Below are 15,000 nucleotides of genomic sequence, written 5' to 3' on the forward strand. Positions count from 1 at the left end.
CCTCGGATTCCCATTTGACTTGCAGACAGGAAAAAGATCAAAACAGATGCGAGCAATGTCTGAGGCTACACTGTGCCTCAATCTCTCTCTCTCTCTCTCTCTCTCGCTCATGCTTGGAGGATTTCGATGGATGGAGAGAGAAAGCGACAGAGAGGGTGAAAAAGGAGAGAAACAGAAAAAAGGCAGAATACTTTTGTTCCTGTCTGCGGGCTCAGAGGGGCTTACCGGGCAAGGCCCAGATTTCTTTTAGTCCTGTAAATAGAGACAGAATCAAATCCAACCCACCCCCACCCTCCTCCCCCACTCCACCCCCGTGCTTCAGACGGCTCCCATTTAATAACGGAGGAGCTGAATGCCTCTCGGCTGGGCGAGAGGCTGCGTGTCGTGCCAGCCTCTCGGCTGGGCGAGAGGCTGCGTGTCGTGCCAGTGCAGATGGCAACTTGGACGGCTATAAAGCGCGCTGGACTGCAGCAGAGCGTAGACTGGCATACATCAGCTGAGGCATGGGTCCTTAACGTTTCACTTCCAAAAAAGCGAGGCCGAGTCTGATTCGCGGCCAACCTGGACCAATGACAGCGGGGCGTCTATATATGCCTATAAAAAGGGGCGATGTGGAGTGAGACGATGAATGGGCCTCGGGATGATCTCCTCTGATTGGGTCTCATTAGGCCCTAATGGAGTAAAAAGAGCCCCTGGGAATGAGATCGTCGAGTGGCCGGGGTCTAATTGAGAACACTCATGAATGCTCACAGCTCACTCTCTCTGCCCACGCTGTCGAGCCAAGCTGTGCCCGCCTTTTTCTTACAATTTTTTTGTTGTTTTTGTTTTCGTGGCGTTCGTTTGTAAGTGATTGAGCATGCATGTCAGCTTGTGATTCCGGGAACAGACATCTGATCGTCAGTGATCAACAGCAGGCGGCCAGGCACACACACGCTGACAGCCCAGTAACGCTGATTCACCTCACAGCTTCTGTCCAAGCATGTCGAAACATGAATGGAGGGAGCTAGAGCACACCGGAGGTGGAGGGGCGGAAGAGAAGAGAAGAGAAGAGAAGAGAAGAGAAGAGAAGAGAAGAGAAGAGAAGAGAAGAGAAGAGAAGAGAAGAGAAGAGAAGAGAAGAGAAGAGAAACTCCAGTATGAGATGATGATGATGAGATTAGATACACTTTATGGGGGGTGGAGGGGTGGGCTGCAAGAAAAGAGGGAGAGGAGAGAAGAAAGGAGACGGAATGATGAAGATGAGAGAGGAAGGCTAAGAGAAGTCTTCCTCTCTCAAAGGAGAACAGAAAAAAAGAGAATGAGATGGGTGGGGAGGGTGGGGAGAGAAAGAACGAACGAGAGAGAGAAAGGGAGGGAGAGGGAGGGAGAGAGAGAGAGAGAGAGGGATGGTATAGGGCAGACTGGATCAATTTCACAGACATGGGTTGATAACAGGGCCCTGGCTAATGAGCAAGCAATGATTTATTAATGGCCGGCTTGTTACAGGCCGAGGTAAAGGAGTTCAGCTGTAGCTCCAACAGACCAGGGCTACACAGGTCAGGGAGAGCCGGACTGGCCTGCATGCCAGGACGTGCTAGAGTAATATAAAAACCTCTGCGCTGCCGAGACCACACTGAAAACAAACAGGCCTGGATAATTATTACTAGTGGGACTTCTTTTAGCCCAGATGGGGGGGGGGGGGGGAGGGCTTCAACTGACCCATAAAACCCTCAGTAACTGACATACAGTATAGATACTGCGAGCTGTGCACGGCGCTGTGGGTTCCCAGGCAAATGCAAGGCAATTAGGTGATGAATGGCTTGTCATAGAAATCTCGGGCCCCCGAAAAGCTGAATCATGCCTAATGGGTGATGTAATCAGCCGTGTAAAAGTGTCTAAAATATGAGCGCCATGCCGACAACGTACACGAGAGGTTATGTTTTGCGATTTTGCTGACGGCCCAGAAAAAGGTGCTCGTGCGCATTTCATATCTCTGATTTGCCCCCCCCCCCCCCCCGCATCCTCAGGAGCGGGGTGTGTTTGGAACGATGCCCACATGTAGACAAATGACACAATATATATACTCCGGGGCCCCGCGGTGCACGGTAACTCACGTCCAGAGGGACGCACAGCCCTCACCATAAACACGTCACACGGGGTAAGAAATCACACAGCTTCATCGGGTTCCTCCATAAAGCCCTAGCAGGCTGATATGTAGTGGAACTTCCAATGTGTCCTTGTCTCTCGGGCTGCCTACAGTATATGCCTATATGTCTGTATGTGTGTCTGTGTCTGTGTCTGTGTCTGTGTGTGTGTGTGTGTGTGTCTGTGTGTGTGTGTGTGTGTGCACTCGCGCGCTCGCTCGCATGCGTTTGTATGCCTCTTCAAAACAGGCTGACCGGGAGATTGTGAAAGTGAGTGGCCGCTGTGTGCTTTCCGTTCGTCACGGAGGCAAAGTATAAATCAGAATGAGACGAGAACAGGAGGCCGAAAGCGTTTTCAATTCATTGTCGAGTCATCCTCCCCAATCATGACGCGGACGGGAGCATTAGGGCTGTCCATGACTCACCATTTCAACCTCCACGTCTGTGACTCAGCCGTAGTCAGTGTTACACACGTTGCAGAGAAACAGACTGTGCGCAGCGTGCGGTTTAGAAGAGTAGCCGACAGGACTGAGAAGTCCAGTCCAGCCAGTGACTCTGTCTGTTCCGACTGTCAGGCTCACAATTGACTCGCTTGCCGGGGGGAGTTTATGTGGAACAATCAGTAACCGAGTTACCAAAATACGTTTTACTGTTTCTTTTCTAACCATTTCACCCATTTTGCTGACATTTATATCTGTGTGGGGAAAATGGCTCCCCATCTGAGTGAATAACCCAGGCCCTGTGGGCTGAATTGAGTTCATTTGTTTTCCCCCTCACCAAAAAACGACAATGGGCAAAGGGAGCGCTCTTAAAAGAATAACATTGCTGATTTGTTTCTATCCTAAATCCCATTGTTGTGATTTGAGGAGATCAATAATGCAGTGTGGGAAAAGATACCATATGTCTTCGGTGTGTTTCTCCACAATGTCATCATCAGACGCAGTGTTTTAACGGCATCAACATTACAGGGAAAAATACACAGAACACATATAGGGTATTTTTTGTCACACTATTCATCTCCTCAGAATGGGACAGAGGTTAAACATCTTTCAATGCAACCACCAGTGTCCCTATTCTGGGGCAAACATTCAGGAAAAAACAACAGATCTTCAAGCTCACAAACGCATCGCAACTCCACACATTGTGAGCTTGTAGATCGGCTATTTTCGAGAGTATTTTTGGTGTAGTTGGAGACAAAAACTGGATGCGGGCCAAAATATAGAACCCTGGGGGACCCCAGACAACAGTATATCGTCTCTGTTGGGTGGTAACCTCATAATGTCCAAAACTGTTACTTTTAAGGATTCAAATTCAAAAACAGCAAAAGTAGCAGATGGACAAGCTCGAAACGCGCCACTGTTTGTAGATCTGCTACTTTTTTATGTTTTGGAGTGATGCTGTAGTGTGATCAAGTAGGGACGTTAATTTACAAAAAATGGACATAAGAGGTTCCCGCCCGACAGCGAAGACATAGGGCTTAAGCAGTTAAGTGTGTTTTTCCAAGTCAAAGAGCAGCTGTTGGGACGACGGGGATAGAGATCCTGTTCAGAGACAAACACTGCAGCCTCTTGTCCTCTGATGATGCTTGTGGAAAGGTTTATGGATCTCATAGGATGGTCATAAGAGAAATCTAGTTCCAGCGTAAAGAGGCTGTATCCGTCTGGTTTTTACATGCACAACCTGGCCACAAATATCCATTACGTGACTAAGTACAAGTGTAGTATTGTTTGCAGTGGTGGCCCGTGACAAAGTACATTTACTTGAGTACTCTACTACTTGAGCACGTTTTTTGAGTATCTGTATTTACTTGAGAATTTGTGTTTTGACACTTTCACTTGACACTTTCACTCCGCAACTATTCAAATATTGTACTTTTGAAGTATTTTGAGGAAAGGAAAAAGTACATAATTAATTAGCCACTTTTTTACTTTACTTACTTACTTTTTAATGTGTACTTTGTATATTTGTGCAATTTTAAAAGCAGGTACTCCAATAATAATAATAATAATAATAATACAACTTTATTTGTATAGCACCTTTCATGACATGAAATGCAGCTCAAAGTGCTTTACACAAAAAAAGAAAAGAAAGGCAGGGCATAAACAATACAGTGAGGACATGAATAACATTATTTTAAAAAGACAAATAAATCAATTAAAAGCAAGGGTGTAGAAGTGGGTCTTGAGCTGAGCTTTAAAAATGTCTACAGAGGCTGCCTGTCGAAGGTACAGTGGGAGTTTGTTCCACGCCGTCGGCCCGTAGAAGCAAAAAGCTGCTTCCCCGTATTTTTTAGTTGCCATTTTTTTAGGCAAAGCGAGCAGGCCAGCAGTGGAAGACCTTAGGGGGCGGTTTGGGACATATTTCGATACCAGATACCAGTACTTTAACTCAACCTTCACTTGTGTAGGTATCTGATACTTCTACTAAAGTACTGGGGTTGCTTACTCTATCCATCACTGGTCTTAAAAAATATCACATAATACAAAAACAAATTAGTTTCTGAGTTGGGTCACATCAGTCCATCTGTTAATTTCACCTACACCACAGGGAGTTTTGGAGGTGGGAGATATCTAAAGAATTCCATTACCTCAAAGTGTAATTAATTCTCCCTTTTGTGAAAATTGCATTACCGAGACGCTGTGAGACCTATGAGCTGATCACGCAACCTTCCATTTATCACAGTACCCACCTGACAGAGTTACACTTTATTTTTAGCCTCCCAACACCTCTCTGGCAGATTTAAATTATGCATATCTACCCATGTGGCCCTCATCTGTTTCCCTGACAAAGAGGGATGATCCGGAAGGAGCAGGTATGACAGAAACTAAAAATAAAATGAGAAAGGTGTGTGTGTTTGTGTGTGCGTGTGCGTGTGCGTGCGTGCGTGTGCGCTCAGCCCCGGGAGTTGAAGGAAGGATGTACTGTAAACCGTCTAGTCTGGAGCTTTTCCTTCCTTGTGAATCACCATTACAACAGGAGCTAACAGCCATTGTCATTCGTGGCATTACAGCTCAATATGATCACCACACTCAGTGACGTTTTACCATGGTGTGACGCAACCATCGTCTCTCATCTCCTAGCAGCCGGCTTTTGCGATCCTATGGCTCGGGAGACAGAGCCTGCAGATGACCCGTCTAGTGATAACAGAATGACTACAGAGGGCCCCGGGGCACTCTCCTCGTCTGGAATGCAGACGTTAGCAAATGACACTGATTACGGCTGGGGCTGACTTTTTGACTGGGGCTACTTACAGCCGGCACTGTTTCATTTCATTACATCATGCCATCGCCCGCGTGTTTCGATTTCCAACCCCCCCACCCCCGCAGTTTGAGCTGCCCGACTCGAGCCTGCTCTCTCTCTCTCTCTCTCTCTCTCTCTCTCTCTCTCTCTCTCTCTCTCTCTCTCTCCCCCCTCTCTCTCCCCCCTCTCTCCCTCTCTCTCTCTCTCTCTCTCTCTCTCTGTCCTCCCATTGATTTTCCAATCGAGAGTCGAGGCTCCGCACAAAGACAGCATCCATTGTCTGCGTTCGTACTGCGCGATGATGATCTCACAGGCAGCCAAAATGCCAGCGTCTACTGCGCTGCTCTGCTCTCCCCGAGACTTCATCAACTGAGAAAGCCGCTGTTAATTATCACTCCATATTCTAATTACTCATCACTTGGCACGGCAGCAAGACCTGGAATGGAGACAGCAGCGAATAGAAGCAGAGAGAGAGAGAGAGAGAGAGAGAGAGACAATAGCGATGTGGAGCGAATTTTGCATCACGCCGACCCCTGGGGTAATTGAGAGCATATTTGGTGGACAGAGTGAAAGAAAAACAGAATAGAGTGTGTTGTGAGTACGGTTTTAGTGGCTGACATTGACGTGAGGCCATGTGGGCTCCACGGCGACCACTAAAAGACGAGCGCCAGTGTTTGGGAAGTTGGGAAATAACCGCTCGTTCGGTCAGCCGAGCAAGCGGATCTCAGTCTGTTTTCTTAGCTAAATGGGTCCGCTTTGTTTTGCAGCACCGCATTCATGACCTTGGCCGTGATCTCTGCGCGAGGAAGCGTGCGGTCACGGCGGGTCGCGGCCCTGCGCTTTAAAAACTGTACCGTTAACCCCGCGATAACTTCCTCTGCAAAGCGGGTCGGGAGATTGCTATCACATGGGGGGAGATAAAGGAGGGCGTTGTGTAAACAATCACAGCCATGCTTTTCATGTCCGTGGCTTTCATCTAGCAGAAGGGTGAGATTAAAGCAGATACCCCCCCCCCCCCCCCCCCCCCCCCCTCGTCTTGGTGACTATACAGAGAAGAGGGACTCTCAGACCAACATCACCCCAGCCGCCACCCCTTGTGATTAAACACTTTACGTTATCAGTGAGATATAGGCCTGTAGGCCTACGTAAATGCTGAGAACGCATTCACTGCCTGAGCAGGGAGGATTGAAGATAATGGCAGACCTTGTTGTCAGCAAATCAGACCTTTATGGGAAGCAAAAAACAATAACTCTCCAATCCGTCCACGGGGACGGATATATCCTCCATGCTGCATGTGTGTGGACATTCGGATAACATTTGGTATTGCCTTCATGTGATGCTCAACACAGAGACAGTTCGCTCTCTCTCTACAGCACAGCATGCATAATTTATGGTGATGTGGACATGTGCGTGTGTGTGTGTGTGTGTGTGTGTGTGTGTGTGTGTGTGTGTGTGTGTGTGTGTGTGTGTGTGTGTGTGTGTGTGTGTGTGTGTGTGTGTGTGTGTGTGTGTGTGTGTGAGTCTATCAGTGGTCAATGGGCCTGGCTGTCAGACAGCCTTTATGGCATGGCTCCGGCACTGCGGTGACTCTGAGGCTATCAGAACCTCTCAGCCATCCGACAGAGACATTCCTCACCGCGCCGGCCTCTCACGGGACAAACGGGAAGCACCCCCCCCCCCCCCCCCCTCCCTCCTAAATGGACCCCTTGGGAGCCTTTCATTCAGGCTATACGGCATGCCTTCTGAAAAAAGAAAGATATATATATATACGTTTCCCTCAGAGACCCAAATGTGTTGTGCAGATGCAGGTATTTCCTCATGACGGTTCCGCATCATTCAGACCTTCCTATTGGAACCAGCCGGAGTCCATAAATACAACAATCTGGCCATAAGCAAGGCAGCAGAGGAGTGCGTGCGTATACTATCATTTATCCCTGCCGCAAACCTGCCGCATGGAGCCCTGTGCGGCGGAGCCTCCGTGGCTTCAAAGAGAGCCCAGGGCTCACTCCGCTGTAGATAATATTATGAACATTTCCCTGTCTTGATGTGGCTGAACTGTCAAATACAAGAGGCGGAAGGATGAGGAAGATGAGAGGACCCGGAGAGAAGCGATGATGAGATGAAAGATGGTGAGTGAATGATCTAGCGCGCGCAGAGTCCCGTTCTGAAGGATTATTGGGCCTTCCCTTTTCTTTCAACTCCCCTCGTCAAAACCGCAAAACCCTCAAAGGGTGTCTGTCGGTCGCCGTGTGCAGCTAACGGCTGCTTTTCCCTCTGGCAAACAGGGAGTGATTGATGACCTGGCTAACCTAGCATTCGACGCTAAACCACACCACACCAATCTAATTACCCCCGAGAAGAGAGCACAGTCTGTAAGCATCTTGCCCCCGTGTGTTGGAATGAGGCAGCATTGAAACGGATGACAATTCGGGATTATACATGTCAGAAAAAAAGAACCGAGCAAAGGAATATGCTGGAGAATCAAAAAAGCTGGCTGCCTGTCATGAATAATAAGACTGCCTCCCCGCAACTTGCGGTATGGGGGATGATAATGAAATAAATAATGAATGCACGACAGCACGCTGAGATGAGCTGTGGGGGGCTTAGGAACGGTTGGCGTAGCGCCTTTGTCAAGGGGCTTAATGAAAGGCGAGTGAAGAATTTCACTCTTTTTAATAACACTTGTGATAATTGGACTTTTGCTGAAGGGTGCAGGGGCAGAGCACACATTTGAAGAACAGACATCGCTACGCCCTGGACACAAATGTGGCTTGTGGGCTTCCACTTTGAAGTTCAGCATTTTGATGAGATTACTCAGGGTGGCGATCCAGCATACACCGACAGAACACACGTCCCCTTCACGCCGATTCGGATTTCACCACTAAATCAAATCCTCCAGGATCGATATATACCCACAGAGAGGGACTCCCAAGTGCCAACAAATCATCTTGTTTACCTGTGGGTTTTCTGCTGAGGAGGGGCAGAACTGTACACAGCTCTGAGCTGTGCTTGTAAACAAGAACAATGGGTCGCAGCCTATATGCACTCATGATCACCATATGAGAAATATATTGTCTCTGTCGGGTGGAGGTGGAAAACCCATACAGTCAAGCGTGTCCAAAACGGTTTCATTGCAGGATTCAAAATAGCAAAAGTAGCAGATCTGCTACTTTTGTGTGATGATCAAGCAGGGCGTTAATTTGCGGGGAAAAAAGTTAGAATACGGAGATAAGCGGTTTCTGCACGACAGCGGCGATTTGGCATGACCGCCAAGAGAGATAAATACGCGGGTCCTAAACAGACAGACCGTGTGTCTCTCAGCTGTTGTATTTGGCTGTAGAGGAAGTGGTCAGGGAAGGACTCGGGTCCTTCCTGTAACACTCGAGACACATGCTGGGTTCCTCTGCGGGGCGATAGAGGGGCCCCCGCCAAGCACTCCCACACACCCCCCCACCGAGCCAAGAACGCAACCCCCCCCCCCCCACACACACACACACACAGTCATACACACACACCCACCCACCCACCCACCGAGCCAAGAACGCAGAACCCCCCACACACACAGGAATGGAGTCGCACGCACGAGCGCGCGCGCGCGCACACACACACACACACACACACACACACACACACACACACACACACACACACACACACACACACACACACACACACACACACACACACACACACACACACACACACACACACACACACACACACACACACACACACACTTATTAAATTAGTCTGGAGGAGCAACAGAACAGAGGCCCTCAGGACAATATTTTCATTCCAATAAAGGAAAAGCTTGCGTATCGAGGCCCTCCCCCAGCGCAAATATTTGGCTTTGGGTCAGGTCTATTATTCACTCCCCCGAGGACTGTGCTGGGGCCAAACTATTCTGCGATGAAGCACAGACAGTAAAAGAGAGGTAAAAGAAAACAGTCTGATCATTTACAAGGCATTGAGGCTTTGCATTTAGTAAATCAAACATGGTCCGAATCATCGCCGTCAGTCGACGCCCCTGGTGCATGTGAGCCGAGTTACGGCCCTATGGGGCAGATAAACATAGGCAGGGCAAGGTGATTGTTTTCAATAAATGCTTCCAGTTCATTTTCTATGGAAACAGGTGGCGATCCAGTGAAAGGGATTGTGGGGGCTGACAGCGGGAGCGGAGTAGGTGAGGTGAGCAGAGCATGCCGGAAAAAGCTTTCCAATTTTATGAAGTGAATTTCACAATGACAGTGAGATTGACAGAAAGAATATAACGGTTATCAGGGATGTTATTCCCCCGCTGGACAGCAGCTGGAGGTAATAACATCACGTGGGATTGTGGGAATGTTTCATTTAGGTGTTTCTCTATGCCATAACATGCATTAAGTTAACTGTCCTGGAGCTGCTGGAAATATACACGCAATTACTAATACCTTCAGCTTCTGCTGAAGGTATTGTAGTATTTTATAGTACGCTGCTGACCATTGGCTGAATCCCATGTAGGGTAGAAATAAACTTCACTGTGGCCGCGCCCTTATTCTGTTTGGTCTGACGAGACATATGCTTTGAAACCAAACCAGGAGCACTACCAATCTCTCCGAATCGCTATAGAGAAAAACAATAATACAATAATAAAGCATGGCGAAAGGTGTCGGACATGTTTTGCGCTACTATAGCGGGATTAAGCATTTAAACACAGCTTGCATTTGAGGGACACGCCCAGCGGTGTCCAACCGATTACAGCATCTGCACCGATAGGATCATGTGACTTATAGTGCTGTCTGTGGATTGGAGACATCAGTCTATTGTCTTTCCTTATAAAGCCGTCTCTGTGGTACAGATATCCCAATGAAGTTTTGATTAATATGGCAGCGCGTTTGTGTGTGCGTGCAGTGTATACAAGAATGCTGTGTGTGTGTGTGTGTGTGTGTGTGTGTGTGTGTGTGTGTGTGTGTGTGTGTGTGTGTGTGTGTGTGTGTGTGTGTGTGTGTGTGTGTGTGTGTGTGTGCGTGTGTGCATGCGTGCGTGCTAAGACAGGGTGCTTGGACTAAATCCCAGTATCCAGCAGGCCAGAAAAGCCAACTGTCAGACAGGAAGGGGGGATTTTCAGAAAGAGAGAGAGAGAGAGAAAGAGAGGATACAGAGAGAAATAAACAGAGAGAATGCCGGCCGCACCCTGATACCCTTCTGTGGAAACCACCAGAATCATGAGAATTTCTTGGATCTCCTTGGAGAGTTTAGAGAACGTTCCCCATGACCAGAGTCTGAAGGACAAGCCCAGAACATTCCTACTGTGTCTGTCCAGCCAGGCGAGTAGTCACTTCTAATGTCCTCCACAGTCCACACACACACACACACACACACACCCAGACTGTGACTCACCTCCAGCAACACATGGAGTGTGTTTAGTCTCCAAAATGCGCCCATGGGATGACTTTGGAGAAATACCCATTCATCTGCGTGGCACAAAGTGCTATTAATATACTATTTCTACACCCCCCCCCCCCCCCCACACACACACACACACTCCATTTAAAAGCTCTGTGTTCTTTCTTTCCCCCGGAGCCACCAGCAATATACACTGTGTAACCCTGAGATGAACTGTTTTAACATGAGTGCTATTTTTAGAATCTCATTACGCAGAAACTCGAGGTTTGAATGGTGTCGAAATTCTCAGTGTGTGCTTTCAAGTGACAAGAGTCGCCATGCACGTTCACAATGGGTGGGGTTAGTGCTGGTGGTTAGAGATGCGCCGCTCTATACCGATACCCGCTTTCCCTCCCGGCACCGATTCTCACATAGAACACACACAACTTGTGTATGGGTCGATACAGAGTACCAATCCGATAGCAGGAGTAGGACAGTGCAGGTTCTCAAATAATCAGCATCAACTGAAGCATTCAAAATGTCACTGCAAATGAAATATCATCATGTGATGAATAACATGGTATCAGTGGTGTAAAGTAACTAAGTACTGTACTTAAGTACAATTTTGAGGTATTTGTACTTTACTTGAGTATCACAATGCGTCGCGTTGCGACGCATTGTGAGCTTGTAGATCTGCTATTTTCAATAGATTTTGTACACATTTTCAACTTGTGAAATGGCACATCTGCACAATGAGTACATTTAATTTTAGTACTTTAAGTACATTTTGATGCAGATACTTTTGTACTTTTACTCAAGTACATTTTCAATTCCATTCTTTTACTTGTAACGAAGTAGTTCTAAATTGCAGTATTGGTACTTTTACTTGAGTAAAACAATTGAGTACTTTTTCCACCACTGCATGGTATAGGATTGGCACAGAGTGTTCGGCAGCTTTTCCGATACTGGTATCGGTATGGGAACAACTCCAGTGGCGATGGTGGTGGTGGAGCCCTACCTGGATCCATTCCTTGTTGGAGTCCTCCGCTGGCGTCCAGGCGTTCTCGTAGTAGTTGAGTCTGGAGCGCTCCGGGGACCAGCTGGGGTTATACTGGGACGAGGCCACGATCTGGTCCGACGTTATCTCCCCCGACTCCATTCCCAACGGGTCCGTACAGTTAAAGTCTAAGAGAGAGAGAGAGAGAGAGAGAGAGAGAGAGAGAGAGAGAGAGAGAGAGAGAGAGAGTGTCAAGGACAGAGAGGGTGAAAAGATGTTAGCATAACTGGAAGCAGCGGAAACGCCAGGAGTATTTGCCCGTTATGTGCTTTCAGTGTCCCCAAGAATCAGAGCTCGTCTCTGGGTGGAAAGGACAACAACACATGACAGAGCACTTTAGGAACACACAGAACAGAAATGCTGCCTCAGTCAATCGCCACTCTCCCTCTCTCCCTCTCTCCCTCTCTCCCCGTCTCTACCTTTTAATGGACAGAGATGTGCTCCGCAGTCCGATGAAAAACTTTACCCATGAAACATTTAGTGCGGTTGCTAAGTTTACGCTTGGCATGCAAAAAAAAATTGTACCAAGCGCTAAAGCGTCGGTCTTCGAGTTTCTTCCAGTCAATGTTTTTGGCCCTATGTGTCCGTCTCCTCACACCTCCTTATGGGCAGTAAAAAAAAAAAAGTTTTGCACACACACAGCACATTTTGTTCTCACCCGGGGGGTGACAGGGTACATTTATTTTGGGGGGAGGGGATAGTGTATCAGGTTGCCCATGCAGGAGGATGGGCGGAGGGGTTGTCTTGTTTGTGTTTACGGAGGCATGACCAGGATGGGTGGGTGGAATGGGAAGGTCAGCACGGGTCCGGTTCAGCCACTCATCCCTCAACCCCTGGAGGTCAGCAGATAGACTCGGCTCTGTGCGGACGGAGCTGCCGCAAAGGAGCCTGGGTGAGGGGTGTGTGGATGTGGCTATAAAGGCTGACCTCTCCCGACCTGGCCCTGCGGTGGTACTGCAGACTGGCAGCGAGCGGCGCAAGGTATGCGGGGAGAAACTTTCACATGACCGCCACGTGGACTACGTGCGCACGCAGAAAGCAAACGGATATGCAAGGGGTACACACACTCTTATAGGGTCCTGTGCATGGGTGGCCATGCCGCTGTGTACTCTCACACAAACACGCACGCCGCACACACCTTCAGGGTTCACACGTGCCCTCGCACGCACGTGCGCGCACAAGCATGCACAGGGCATAGGGAGAAGTGAAGGAGAGCTCTGTTTCTGCAGTCTTGTGAGCCAACACAGATGGTCTCCCCATCTGTTGCTCTGCTTACACACCTCGGTCTCAGGGTCACAGGGTATGTTTGTCTGAGATATGTGTTTGCACATACATGTGATTGCACGGGGAGTGTGTGTCTGTGTGTGTCTGTGTTTGTCTGTGTGTCTGTGTGTGTCTGTGTGTGTCTGTGCGTGCGTGCGTGCACGCTCGCATATGTGTGGATGCGTGTACGAGCGCGTCATCATCTCACTGTGAGGCCGAGAAAGCAGTCTTGCACCTCTCTCCTCTCTCATCTTCACCTCTCTTTGAGAACGCTCCCCCCCACCGAGACCGCGTCTGGATGAAGCAGATCGCAATCGACTGGGAAGAAGAAATACACAACACAAAGGCCCGCTTGTTTTGCCGGGTCGAGTTGCGATCGGATATAGTGTGGGACAGACACCGAAACAAAGTGGGGCTGGCGGGTCGGAGGGCGGAGGACAGACAGAGAGAGAAAACTGTGAGAAAGAGCAAAGAGAGAGACACATGAGTGAGAGAAAAATCGAAGTGAAAAACATGAGGGAGAGAGATCAGACAGAAAGAGGGAGGGAGGGAGGGAGGGAGGGAGGGAGGGCGCTTGTCTAACAGAACAGAGCAATGATGACAGACAAAGTCTCTTTTCATCACAGCCTTATCAGCTCTCATCGGCGGTTTGCAGCTGGCGGGTACCGTTCCCTTCACCCAACGCATGAGGCTGAACACCCTCCCATATAGATTGCGCACAAGTGGACTTTAGAATAATCCAAACAGCGCACGTCTGCAAAAAGCACTCTGAAAAACGACGAGGAGAAGAGACCGGAGCGATCTCTCTCTCTTGTCTGGTTTTCCTTCTCTGACATGACTACTGCGACCAACTATTTACTGGCCGGGGATCAGATACATGTCCGTCTTTGTAATGGAGAAGGCGAGGAGTGGATTCTGGTAATCTGATCTTGCATGTGGGATTATAGGCGAACCCGAGAAACTCTTGACTCAAGTAATAAGACGGGGATTACGACTTCAGATGTCATCGCTGCATTAATTACTGTTAGATCTCACTCTGTGTGTGTGTGTGCACGTGCGTGCGTGTATCTCTATGCAAACTCCCTTCCCTGTGGACCGGTACTAAAAACCTTTTGGAGATGATTAGTAGATTTGTTTAATGCATCCATCAGTGCGCTTGCGCGTGCTGGTGTGTGTGTGTGTGTGTGTGTGTGTGTGTGTGTGTGTGTGTGTGTGTGTGTGTGTGTGTGTGTGTGTGTGTGTGTGCCTGGGGTGGTCTGCTCCAGAGACAGATTTATGACCCCCTAGCAGTGCTTGTCTTGCTTAATGAAATGTTTAGTTGCAGCGTTCTTCAAATTGGGGTCAGGGGGGGTCAGGCCCCATGACAATGATGCTACATGCAAAAGGCCTGGAGGTGGTGTTTCTCAGCATGCCTGTGTGTGTATGTATATGTGTGTGTGTGTGTGTGTGTGTGTGGCAAAAAGGGAGGTGGGGGGTATATAGTTAGTGGGGTTATATGGTGGGGCGTCCCGCTCTGTCTGGGCCCCTCCAGTGGGTAGCCCCCCCAGCCCAGTGTGTAAACGCAGGCCTCATAAAAGCAGCGGAGACAGCCCCTATACGTCCTAAGTAAGCCTGGAGGAGCCGAGGGTGTTGATTTAATTAGTTGCAAAACCGCTTTAGATGACAGGCAAAGTTTTGCTGAAAAACACAACCACATGTAACCTCCCCCGCTACGAAATTAAAGGACAAAAACAACGTTGTGATTCCTCTTCGGATTCTTGAACAATTATGCTAACGGCTCCAGTAGCTAGTCTGCATGCTGCAGGCATCAAACTCTTAACTCGTATAAACCTCGTGATTTATACCTCGCTGCGTTCCGACTTGCTGCACAGCGAACACAGCAAGATATACGGCCTCACAATGCATTTGCGACGCACTGTTTGTAGATCTGCTATTTCCAATGCGCAACACTGG

At 48.6% G+C, this 15,000-nt stretch overlaps 1 protein-coding gene across 3 annotated transcripts in view; it reads right to left on the reverse strand.

Moving 5' to 3' along the window:
• Positions 1 to 15,000, reverse strand: part of LOC306913479 (neuropilin-1a-like) — an 83,830-nt gene that overhangs the window by 30,246 nt on the left and 38,584 nt on the right. For all 3 annotated transcript variants that reach the window (XM_079490155.1, XM_079490156.1, XM_079490157.1), the window contains one exon: positions 11,746 to 11,912. In XM_079490155.1, the coding sequence (XP_079346281.1) occupies positions 11,746 to 11,912 (167 nt within the window). The remainder of the gene's footprint in view (positions 1 to 11,745; positions 11,913 to 15,000) is intronic.

The sequence above is a fragment of the Electrona antarctica genome (genome assembly GCF_951216825.1).
Source record: "Electrona antarctica genome assembly, chromosome: 20".
Classification (NCBI taxonomy): domain Eukaryota; kingdom Metazoa; phylum Chordata; class Actinopteri; order Myctophiformes; family Myctophidae; genus Electrona; species Electrona antarctica.